The sequence below is a fragment of the Erinaceus europaeus genome, chromosome 5 (genome assembly GCF_950295315.1).
Source record: "Erinaceus europaeus chromosome 5, mEriEur2.1, whole genome shotgun sequence".
NCBI lineage: Eukaryota > Metazoa > Chordata > Mammalia > Eulipotyphla > Erinaceidae > Erinaceus > Erinaceus europaeus.
Window position 1 is genome coordinate 97,036,340 of NC_080166.1, and position 12,882 is coordinate 97,049,221.

Sequence of the window (12,882 nt, forward strand, 5' to 3'; positions counted from 1 at the left end):
AAAATAAGGCAGAGGGAGTCGGGTGGTAGCGCAGTGGGTTAAGCATACATGGCACGAAGTGCAAGGACCTGCGAAAGAGCCCCTCGGCTCCCCACCTGCAGAGGTGTCGCTTCACAGGTGGTGAAGCAGGTCTGCAGGTGTCTTTCTCTCCCCCTCTGTCTTCCCCCCTCCATTTCTCTCTGTCCAAACAACAACAACATCAGTAACAACAATAACAACTACAACAACAATAAAAAACAACAAGAGCAATAAAAGGGAAAATAAATAAATATAAAAAAATTAAAAATAAGGCAAAAAGGGATGAAGGAAGAGAGATACAGAGAAAGGAAGGAGGAGGAGAGGAAGGGAGAAAGGGGTTAAGAAGGAATGAGAGAAGGATAGATGGAAGGAGAGAGCTAGGAAGAAATAAATGAAGAAGAAGGTGGGGAGGGGAGAAAAAAGACATAAATTTCAACTTTCCAAAGATCTAAGTTCTTTATGCATTTCAATTAAAGGCTCTATTCCAACATTGTGCAAAGGCAGGCTATTTCTAATTTGTAAATCAGTTCACTAGTCCTGCCAAAGCTGAATCCCTGGTCAGCTAATTCTTATTTTTGGAAGTGTTGTCCATAGGGAGAATTGACAGATTACGTTCCAGTGCCTGGGAGACCATTTCTCTAATTTCTGAAATGCAATTCAGCATATTCTGACTCCAGAAATGTGTCTTTCAGCTGAAATGTGTGTCATTGAGGAGTTGGCCCACACAAACCTAAAGAGGATAATAACTAATCACTCAGTACAATTATCAACACAATGACCTTTCCAAATTACAATAAACTTGCCATTCTGCCCAGCATCCACAGGATTAGTAACATATGATATGGTATGCCCTATCCATTTTCAATTAAGCCTAGATTCAGAGCATTTCAATTGGCTTTGCTGCTTGGATACCTTGATTTTCTGTGCTTGTATTGGGCCTATAGAAGCCTTTTTTAAGACCCTTCATCTGCAAATGAACCAGTGACTTCACATATGGGCAATAAGGCCAAATGGCCTCTCTAACTCAGTATGTACTCTACCACCCATGGAGTTTCGCACTGGCATGGTGAGTGATGCTCTATGTACTGTCTATGATCCACCCCAGACCCTTGAGCATGATAACGTAAGCTCTGTATCCACTGAGTTATCTTCCAGCTCCCATATTTTTCAAAAGCACAGGTTCACTTATGTCTCTGTGTGATTTTGGTGCTTCTCACAACATCCTAAAAGGTGAGGTTATTTCACCTGTCCATAATGATCTGTGATCATCCATCCTTGATGTTATCATTGTCATTATCTGGGGGTATCACAAATCATGAGGTAGTACGTCATCCATAAATATTTTGGTTATTCCACTAAAAACTCCAATTTTCAAAAAATGCTTCTGTCCTTTGCAAATGTACACAGGCCAAGTCTGATTAAGGCCTCCAACACAATGGAGGAAGCTTCAGTGCAATGTTTTTTCTCCCCTACCCCCATCTCTGCTTCTTTGTCTTAATCTTTTATCTTAAAATAATAATAATAAAACACATTTGGATTCATGAAACTATAGACTATCAGGGGGAAGAAGAAAGTGCCATAGTAGACAAATGCTCACACACAACATTGCACCCTCCCAGATATAAAATCTTTTGTGGGAGGAAAAGTCAAATGATGCAACAAACATCACTATTGTTTTATTTTAAAACATTGCAACAGTCTTAATAACTTTTAGCCTGAAGGCATCATAGTCACAGCAAGGCTGTCCATAAGCAAAATGATTAGGACTCACAGGACACAGGAGGGCAGTTAACACTTTTTACCAGTGAAGTATTTTAAAATAAGGTGTGTGTATGTATATATGTATCTGTATATACACATACATACATACAAATCATTTTAGACATGTTTTTTTGCAACCTCATAGACTGCAAAATAGAGCAAATCACTTTTATAAAAGGCAGGAAATTACAAAAGGTGACTTGCTTTACTGTGATATTAATTTTACTATCGAGTTTTAGAAGTGAACTTGTAATATCTGTGAGGTGTGCCAGTAAGACTCAATAACACTGAAAAGGTGTGTGTGTGTGTGTGTGTGTGTGTGTGTGTGTGTGTGTGTGTGTGTGTGTAAAGATATGGGAGGAATCAGTAGAATGAGTGTCTCCCTAACTGTACTTCAGGAGATATGAATTACTTTTGAATTCTTAGAAGATTCACTAAAAATAGCACACTGTTGTCCAACGTGAAACATATGGCTTGGAGGACAGCAAGAGTAGATAGCTTAAGGACTATGGTAGATTGTTTCCTCCCATTTTACTTTCAGAGGAGCTGTAGTGTCCCTATACACCACAGCTTGTTACAACATTAGTCAAAAAGCCTTGAGAAGACAGTATGCTGACTCTGGTTTAGGTATTAAAGGGCATTCTCTACCTAGGTAGCTAAATCACTGAACTCTACCATGAAAAGAGTATGACAATGTCAAGATCAAGTACCACTTCTAAAAGAAAGAGATAGTATGAAGTAGATAAGATCTAACTCATCCTTTAGTCAACTTTTGTGAAGAATAGTCCAAAACATCCACATTCAGGTCAGTCCAAAGATTATTTAAGGAAAAATAAATGCTGCTAGTTTCATTCATGCAAATTGTGTGATTTTTTTATAAAACAGTAACAGACCCAAGTAGGGCCAACAAAGTTTTTATCTATGTTAGATATATGATGAGTGTCAATACATTAACCTTGCTTGCAAAAATCAATCTTTTGAGTACACACACACACACACACACACACACACACACACACACACACACACATGTACAAACACACACAAACTAAGGATATGTTCAACATACATAAACAAAATGATGGCATATTTGTCTCTCCCTGTCACATCCTTGACTCTTACCATAAAAATAGTCTTCAAGGACTTGGTTCACCCTTTCATTTCTGTTTCCTATGGACCAATATTTTAAAGTATAGAGAATTCTGTCTTCTTCAATGTGAACTTTGAGTTTACTCTCCTTAACTAGGTGAAAAAACCTCTTTGATAGACTGTGACTATATTTTCATTCTTATCAGTCAACTTTCTGATCTATTACACATTTGGTTAAGTGTCTTCTACATGATGGGTTCTGAATAAATGCTTCAAATTGAAATCACACACCATCCATGTGACAGGAAATGTAGAAGATTCTGCCACCATATGGAAAACTACTTAGTTTTTTTTTTTTGCAATATATATACTTTTTTTCTGAGAAAATTAGACTATATTTTTAAGACATCATTACATTATTGTCATCTATACAATATATAGATGAGAAATGATATATAAAAAAGAAAACAAAAGCAGATTTGCAGTGCAGAAATATTACACCGCTGTGTATAAATTATTTCCGCATTCAGTAAAATGAGATTTCTGAGGGTGTTTCTATAGAAGGAGTTCTTTAGAAGGATGGAAATTGCTCTTCAATTTTTTTTTTATTTCTCTTTTAAAAATGCACTTGCTGCCAAAATCTCTGGACAAATGTATACTATTAAAATACATAAATAAAAACCAGGAAGGGAAGGGAAATAATAAGACCAAAAAGAACACACTAAAAAAGAGAGCCTCATATTGTTCTTCAAATGTGAATAAATTTCAGCTTTAATAAATCTGAAGAAAAAAATAACAGAAAATAGACTAGCCCTTCAACTAAATTTTCCTGTCTCTGAATGATTCACAGTCTATTCTCTATCCTGGAGAAAGAATTCCAGTATCTACATCAAGAAAGGTACCACAAGACTTTGCAAGGTAAAGGGAATAAATAAATCATATTCCTGTGTTGGTTCAATAATAATTCTGCATAAAACATTCATTCCTCTTTTGATTAGAGGTAATTTCAACTGCCTTTTCCCAAAAGTGTGGCTACATTCTTGCCCTACCCCATCACCCCATCATGTCTGGCATGTTAAAGGAGAATCAGTAATTTATTTAGTCAATGTCCACAACAAACAAGTAAAAGCTTAGCATTGACTTCCTGTCAGGGTACAATTTATAAGTTCAATGCAAGACAAGAGCATTAGGTTACAGCCTTCATTTCATCATTCCTGGTTGAAACATGGCAGATCATTTACTCTCTTCTGGTTTCAAGTTCCTCTGGGGTTGGGTTGTATTTAGGAGAGCTGGGCATTCATAAAGTCTCATCGTAAGAAGGAATTCTGTCTCCATCATGAAGTATCTGTGTGACCGACTGCACCACATTCTAATCCTGATAAATGGATTCATGTCTCTAAAGCATGAGAAACCACACGGTGTTGCCTGTTATCACCACTAGCATTAATTAGCAGAGTGGCTGGATGTTCTTTGCATTCTAGAATTCCAACAAACTAGCCCCTTAGAAGCCTGGAAGTAATTTGAACTTACAGCCTATTTCCAACTCTGACACCACACCATCTCCCCAGACAAAACCTTTAGCCTACCTGCATGTTAGCTGTTGGTCACAGATAAAAACCAATAAAGCTATGGGCCCCTTGGAATATATCTAAAGTAGACTTCCTATTTTTCAAAAATTAAGACCCCAAATCTTATCTGCTCTGTTCTTACCTTTCCTGATTACTAAATAATTTGTTCTGCTTATATCTTAAGGCTTTTCAGCCCTCAAGTTGCAGAAGCTACCATGACGTCAACCTAACTTCCCTGGGCAGATGACCTCCTCAGTGTGTCCTAGAACCCAACCACTCCAGAGCCCTCCCCGACTAACGAAATATAGAAATAGACTGGGGATATGCATTGACTTTCCAGTGCCCTTGTGTAAGGAAGTAGCAATTACAGAAGCCAGACCTTCCATCTTCTATACCCCATAATGATCCTGGGTCCATACTCCCACAGGGATAAAGAATAGGAAAGCTTCCAATGGAGGCTGCAGAACTCTGGCCTTAGGAATTATATGGAATTGTACCCTTCTTATCCTATGGTCTTGCTGATCATTATTAAATCAATAAGAGAAAAAGATTTAGAAAAAAAAAAAAAAAACAACAGCCAAATGTAATACAGTAAAAGAGAATAATCACTAATGACAAAACTACCATGGAAAATGTCTTGGGTCACAAACAAGAACCTCTCTTATATCATTTATTGTTATATTATTAACATGTAATATTATTTACTTATTTGTTTGGGTATTTGCTGTTCTCTGGAGGTGTCCTGGAGAACTGTAAGCTGGATAATTTGGACCAAGAGTCCCCCAAAACAATGCAAAAAGACCCATAGATCCAAAATTATCAATGCTTGAGAAAACCACTGTGTTTTTATCTGGGAGAATAAAACTTAAAAGCTAAAATTCTATAATTTATCCTTGATCATTTTTTCTATGCTCAGATCAAGAGAGTAAATACAATAAGGAAATTTTATATTTAATTCTTTTAAATTTTTATTATATTTTTATTTATTTTAATTAAGATAGAGACAGAAAGAAACAGGGAGAGAGATGGGGAGAATGACCCCTTTAGCCTACTCCACTGCTTGTGAAACTTCCCCCCTTTAAGGTGGGAGCTTTAACTGAGGTTCTTACACATAGTAACCAGTCCATTTTACCAGCTGCACCAATGACCCCCTGAGGAAGTTTTATTTGTTTGCTTGCTTGTTTGTTTTTACACTAAGTGGTCTGGTCCAGAAGATTTAGTAACGGGCAGAAATCTGGACTTGTAGGTGTGGGCCTGTGTTCAGTCTCTGATATTACAGGTGCTAGCATGTGTCTCTGGTTTTTCTCTTGCTCTTTCCCATAAAAAAATAACATTAATATATTCTAAATTTAAAAAGAGAAAAGAAGTGAATAAGCCATCAGCAAGAGAAAAGAAGTGAATAAACCATCAGCAAGATAACTCATAAGGATAGTGCACCTGTTTTCTCATGCACATGATTCAAGTTAAAGCCTGACCCCACCCTCCACTGCACTGGAGGAAGCCTTGGGGCTCAGGTATCTTCCTTCCTTGTTCCTTCTCTCTCCTTCTCTCTCTCTCTCCCCCTCTCTCTCCCTCTCCCTCTCTAACCCTCTCCCTCTTCCTCTCTAGCCCTCTCCCCCTCCCTCTCCCTCTCCCTCTCCCTTTCCCTCTCTAACCCTCTCCCTCTTCCTCTCCTTCTCCCTCTCCCTCTTCCTCTACCTCTCCCTCTCCCTCTCCCTATCCTTATCCCTATCCTTATCCCTATCCCTCTCTCATTCTAAAAATGTTAGCTTGGAGTGCTTAAGACAACAGCAAACAAAATGGAAAACTATAGACTTAAATGCACTGGTGCTCTGAAAGTTGACTGAGTACACATTTAGGAAAGAGAAAATGAGTCACTCTGTTCTGGGAGACTGTGAAATAGTAGAGTGCAGGACTCACAAGCACCAGATATGTCACAATGATGCTTTGAACACACCAAGAAAACAAGCAGGTCCTATAAAAAGGGGAAGGGGTGGGTTATGGGGATTGGGTGTTGGGAATTGTGTGGAGTTGTACCCCTCCTACCTTATGCTTTTGTTCACTAATCCTTTCTTAAATAAAAAATTTAAAAAAAATTAAAAAAAAAAGGGAAGTCATATAACTGGCATGACTGACCTTCATGAATTTAATGAATGAATGGGTAGAGCTCACAATGGTGAATTTTTAAATTTATGCTTTTATCACTTTTTTTTTCATAAGACAGGGTTCTTTACAAGTTGAGAAGCTCACCAAGATCACATTCAATTTTTTTAAGTCTGTCTGAATGATCCCTTGAAAGAATTCTCAACTTATTTCTCATCCCCATCCTAATGCAACTACAATGAAATTCAGTGTTACTAAAGAATTCATCACCCCCTATGTCAGATCTAATCTTAGCAAAATCGATGTCCTGTCAAACCGATTGACATAATACCCTAAGTACATTACAGTGATTTAAAGCATACTTGTAGAAAGAGGACAGTGGGAGTAAAGAGAAGAAGGGAAGAGAGGTGTTTCTTTAGTAAAACTAATGAGACGTAGAGTTAAGAATTGTAAATCCACAGATGGTCAAGTCATCAATACTTGGTCTCATTGAAGAACTTGGCTTCTTTCAAAAAGAAATAAACTCCCAACAATGATGCATTGCAAGTAGTATTTTCAATAAAAAGGAAAATACAATATTCACCGTGTTTATAACACTAGAAATATTCCCACAGAAATCTCATAGAGAATCAACTGTTTTCCACAGACAAAGGTAAAAGTCAGCAACAACAGATCAGTCCCACCTGTTTTCTGTAACAATCGATAAGGCGTCTCAATTTCTTTCAGTCAGGAGTGACAGACTAAGTTTTCCCAAGCAGAGAGTCCCTCTCACGGCTCCCCAGTGTCACTGTCTTATAACTTCTCAAAAAAGGGAATAAATAAGAAGTTAGTTTCATATCTGTCTAAATAAGGAGTTAGTTTCATATCTGACCATGATTAAAGTTATATACAGAGAGAGGCAAAAGAAGATGCAGAGGGAGAGGAAGTCTGGTCCATTCACACAAGAAATGTCATACCATCTTGGTGCCTGAAAACAACACTGGGTGTTGCCTTTTAGAACTTGGAGAATTGTGACAGAAACTGGTGCTTCTTTTACAGTTTTAGAGAGCAGTGGAGCGGGACATTTTACCTACTGTAGAGAAAAGGAAACAATAAGGGAAAACTTTGGCAAGCCTCCTGTAAGCTGGTTCCACAGGGCATTGAATGGAGGGCACGAAGGAAAACAAATGGCTGCTCAGTTGTCCGAGGAAAACTAAGATCTGAGCAGAAAGTACAAGGACATTTCCTCCACAATCTGCGAGTCTGGTTGCAATGAACTCTGCCAAGGCACACTAGTTTCTTAGAGCGCCAAAGACTGCACACTGCCTACAGATATTAATGGCCTCATTATTAATTCAGTTTATAAAAATCAGATTGCTTTTGAATCGTTGTCTGAGGTTCTGATGAGAAAATCCAATGCTTTTTAAAGCATAGTAATAATTACTTTTGCTCTTTGTACTTCTGATGCAAAATGCTTACTTAACAAATGGAAAGCAGAAATGAAGCAAACTGCTTATAATCAAGGAATGGAAGTCGAGTCTACACTTTATGCAGAATGCAATGCAATCACAACATGAAATGTGGATATATATATATAACTAAAATAAAAGAGACCATGCCATTGGCACTTAAACAAAATTGCCTCTTTAAAGGACATGTTGTATTTCAAATAATTGTAAAGGACAATTAATAGCTTTTAACTAAATCCCCCACTAAGAATGGAATACAAGCTATAGTATGACAAAACCGAAATTAGAGTCACGCTAATAATGAAATATTGAGCTACATCTCCCAGTATAAAGCTCATAGGCCAACCACAAATGCAAAACAGCTCTTCCTTAGCTCAGGTTTTTCAAGATATTACTATAAAAATTCTCATGAGCACTCCTGCATTTTCTAAAAATTGACGGAATATAAATGTTTCAGCGGGAAAGAAAGCTCTGTTTTCTTATTTTCATCTAACAGTGAGATTCTCACAGAAAAGCACAACTTGAAAAAAAGAGAAGCAAAAACATCCACCTACCGTCAAACTTCTTGTGGCGGGACACAAAAGTTGTGCGTACAAAATGACTAGTCTCTTCCACCAGGTTTTCAAACTCCAGTTTGCTTTGCTGGCTTAACTTGTCTTCCATTTCAGTGGTGCAACATGTATATTCTTGAGGACAGATCCGTAAGTGTTCCCCTGCAAGCAGAGGGCAAATATCATTCTAGAGTTACAAGGGCTTGACAAATTTATCTGATATTTTCCCAGAGATCCTGGGATACTTATTCCATCCGCCTCTTCTGCCATCCTTATTAATTTTATCTACTTCACAAAGTCTCATTTTTAATTCTTGTTTATTTATTTTTTACCAGAGCACTGCTCAGCTCTGATTTATAGTAGTGTCACAGATTGAAGCTGAGGCCCCTGAGGCCTCAGGCATGATATTTTGCATGATCTTGGTACTGTTGTACTATCTCTGGTGTGCCGAACATTGTGGTCATCATTTAAGCCCATTGCTTTGGCTCAAATACTTGTGTCCAGCCAAAACTCATTCACAGCAACCCAAACCTTGAAGTTGATGCTAGTAGAACACTGACCTCTGGGAAGTCGTGAGAGGGGTAAGTGTGACCTTTTAGAAAAGAGATGCCAGAGAGCTAGCTTGTACTGTCTGCAATGTGGACACATAGTGAGGAGATAACCTTTGTGAATCAGGAGGTGGGTCCTCAACCAGATACTAAATCTGCCAGCACTGAGAACTTGGAATCCCCAGTCTCCAGAATTAGAGAAATAAGTGTTTGTTATTTATAACCACTCAGTTTATGGTATTAATGTTACAGAAGACACTTTAATTTCAGTCCTTTGTTGACATTTAAATATATATATATATATATATATATATATATATATATATATATATATATATATCAGAAGCAATGTCCCTGATTTATTATTTTAAATATACCAAGTAACATCACGTGGCAAGAGATAAAACATAGTTACAAGTGTACTGCTCTTTGGAAACTTTAAGTAAGGCAGAAGGCATTCAGTCCTATCACCAAATCTGGTAGACAAAAAAGGGCAAGGAAGGATGGGAATGTCTCTGTGTTATCTTCCTGCGCGGACATCCTTTGGAAAGCAACAGAACTATTGACCAGAATATTCTCTTGGTTAAAGAGACTGTGGCCACCTGGAAGATGGTGCAGTGGATAAAGTATTGGACTCTCAAGCCTGAAGTTTTAAATTTGATACCCAGCCATGCATATGCCAACATGATACTCTGGTTTGTCCTCTCTCTCTCTCTCTCTCTCTCTCTCTCTCTCTCTCTTCTCTTCTCTTCTCTTCTATTAATATGCCCATTAATCTTAAAAAAAAAAAAAACACTTAAAAAGAAAGTAGAAAGTAGATTTGCTAGCAATGGTAGGTCTCATATGCCACATGTTCCCTTAGTTGACATCTCTTGGCAAAGAGATAATGCTCCCATGGGTTCCATAAATATTTAGTCTACATGGAAATGCACAGTAAAAGGTAAAGGAAGGCTTGCGCTTAACTGAACTGCTTTGTCTCTAGCAAATTTGGCTATTTACTTTGACACAAATAACTAGCTTTAATACTGTTTGCAAGTGGAGCAAAACTTTGGCTTCATGAAATTAAAATACCCTGCTATTGCAAGCAATGTAAATTTCCAACGGTGCAGATCCCTTACTGTCAAAAATGCTTAGCACAACCTGTGCAGTGAAGAAGAGGATTCTATCCACCAACCTGTGCAAAAAAAGAAAAGACAACAACAAATTGCCTCTGTGATCAAACCTTAGAGAACTGAAAACCAAGGGAACAAAGGTGCCTGCTGTGGTGATTGAAATTCATGTGTGGGGTCTACTCATATAAAACTATGGTCTGAAACTCTGAAAAGTGCAGGGCATCACATGCTTTCTTATATAGGTTTCGGTACTTTACCATCTCCGTCAAACAACCTTAGCACAGTAAATGGTCACAAGAGTGTAATAAACTTAGATTTTTATACCATTTCTGGAAAAGAAGACTATGCATGAACACAGACAGATGTATAGGTAGTTGAAGAAGAGAAAATGAGTGACAGATATCAAATTCAAGATGATAGTTTCCTCCCTAGAGGAATTATATTTGGAGGGGGATGCTAATAATTTTATCTATAATCTTTTTCTGCTTTTAGGTTTCCTAAGAATATCTGGTGCTTATTATAGTCTCTAGTAAACTCTAATAAATATCATTAAAACTGTTTTTTATCAAAAACTTGAAAATACATCAAGAAAATGCTGTAGGTGCTACAGTCATGCTCCCAAGGGAAGGAAACTAAGCTTCCCTTGATGTTCAAAAGTCATCCAGATACTCAGAACTAGGTCAGAAATGCCCATCACAATCTTTTCAAATACCAACCTCAGAGCAGAATTTTCTGAGATCACGCAACAAGGAGACAAGCAAAACTGTCTGAAATGATTGTCTATGTAGGCCATCAAGACCAGCTCAGTGGAGTAGCTGCTGCTTTGCTATGGGTGCTGCTCAGGTTCCAGACCAGTGCCCGCCGCACTGAAGGAAGCTCAGTAGCTATGGTATCTTTTCTTCTGCCTCTCTTTTCTACCTGAAGAGGTTGGCCAAGAGAGGTGAAACACTGTAACAACAATTAAAAAAAAGATAATCTATGCACAAAGAAGGTCATTATTTCATCTACGTACTTCTGAATACCCCTCTACAATAAAAGAGTATCTGGTACTTCTTTGCCATGTATATACTAACCTTTACACTACTCTTCCTCTCATTTTTTAATAAATATTTTTATTTACTTATTATTAGACAGAAACAGAGAGAAATTGAGATGGGAGCGGAAGGTATAGAGGGAGAGAGGCAGGGAGACACCTACAGCCCCACTTCATCATCCATGAAGCTTTCCCCCTACAGGTGGGGACCAGGATCTTGAACCCAAGTCCTTGTACTCTGTAATGTGTTCACTCTACAAGGTCCACCAACACCTGGCCCTATATTCTTCCATTCCATTGGCCATATTTATCGAGAGCATAATAAAGAATTACACTTTATTTTGTGGGAGCATCTAATCTAAGATGAAGCTTTGACTCTTTCAACAGCCCTCTAGTGACCCAATCCAACTGTAAATCAATTCTTTCCAATGTCTCTTTTACTAAGAAGCCCCTGCTACACTTGGTATAGTCTCTCTACCTAAGTCCAGGTAACTTAAACAGATGAGTCCCTGATTGGTCCTGACATAAAGGTATTGTAAATGCCAAAATGTGATTGGAGACTGGAGGCTGAGGAGGGTGGCATCTGGTTAACCTAATAGAGCACATGTCAGGGACCCATATTTGAGTACAGGGACCCCTCATGAACATGAAGACCCTAGAGGATGGAAGCTTCACATACAGTGAAGAGGTGTTTCTCCTCTCCCTGTCTCTTTCTTTATCACTGTCTACCTTTCACCCTCTGTGTGCAAAGAAAAAAAAATAGCCAACAATAGAGGTGGAGTCATACAGGCAATAAACACTAGTAATAGCACTGATGGCAAGAAAAGGAAAAAGAGAAGAAAAGAGAAAAAAAAAGCAAGCAAGATAAAAGAGAGAAGGAAACCACAAACTGAGAAGTAATATAAAAATATATTATTTCTTTTTAATTTCCCCCATGTGATACCGACACTCATATCTCATTGAAAAGCATAGTTCTACAGTTTAAGTCATAGGAAAGAAATAGTGTGATTTTTATCAAAGGCAACTGACTGTCAAGTGACTAATCATCATTTTTATAAAATAACAACTTTAAATGTAAAGGACAAAACTCTGCATCTGGATTTTAATGGGAACTTAACATGAACAACTTTGAAGTGTGCTCCTTTTTCTAACCTGTTATAAATCATTTTCTTAAATCATTTTCCTCTATTTCCTACTCGCCCCCCACTCCATTTCCTATTCTATTAAACACAAATGAAATGTCCATTCTTCAAGATTTAATACATCCGGGTTGAAGCCTACTTATGAATCATTACTATTACATTCACAACAAAATGCACAGGGCTTTCAGTGAGAAACTGACCAAAAGAAAATAAATGTTTTATGACATGAGGAATTAGTTTATATTTGGGATATTCTGAGAAGAAACCTCAAAGGTCTACATTCATGAAATCAAATTGGATTGGAGGTATTATAATCTCTAAGCACTAAGATAAAATCAGTATTTAATGTCAAATGATAAAAAAAACAAAATGATATTTATGTCTTAGTTGGGCAACTTGGAAACCAAAGTGTGTGTGTGCATGTGTGTGTGTGTGTCTGTGTGTGTGTAGTGTATCCCTGTGTATGCTCCTACACTTATGAAGTCTTGCTACTTCAACACAGTTTGATT

The 12,882-nt window shown here is 37.7% G+C and overlaps 1 protein-coding gene across 2 annotated transcripts in view; it reads right to left on the reverse strand.

The window, feature by feature from the left end:
* GPC6 (glypican 6) overlaps positions 1-12,882 on the reverse strand; it is a 1,360,227-nt gene that overhangs the window by 1,028,351 nt on the left and 318,994 nt on the right. For both annotated transcript variants that reach the window (XM_060191578.1, XM_007519754.3), the window contains exon 2: positions 8,542-8,700. In XM_060191578.1, the coding sequence (XP_060047561.1) occupies positions 8,542-8,700 (159 nt within the window). The remainder of the gene's footprint in view (positions 1-8,541; positions 8,701-12,882) is intronic.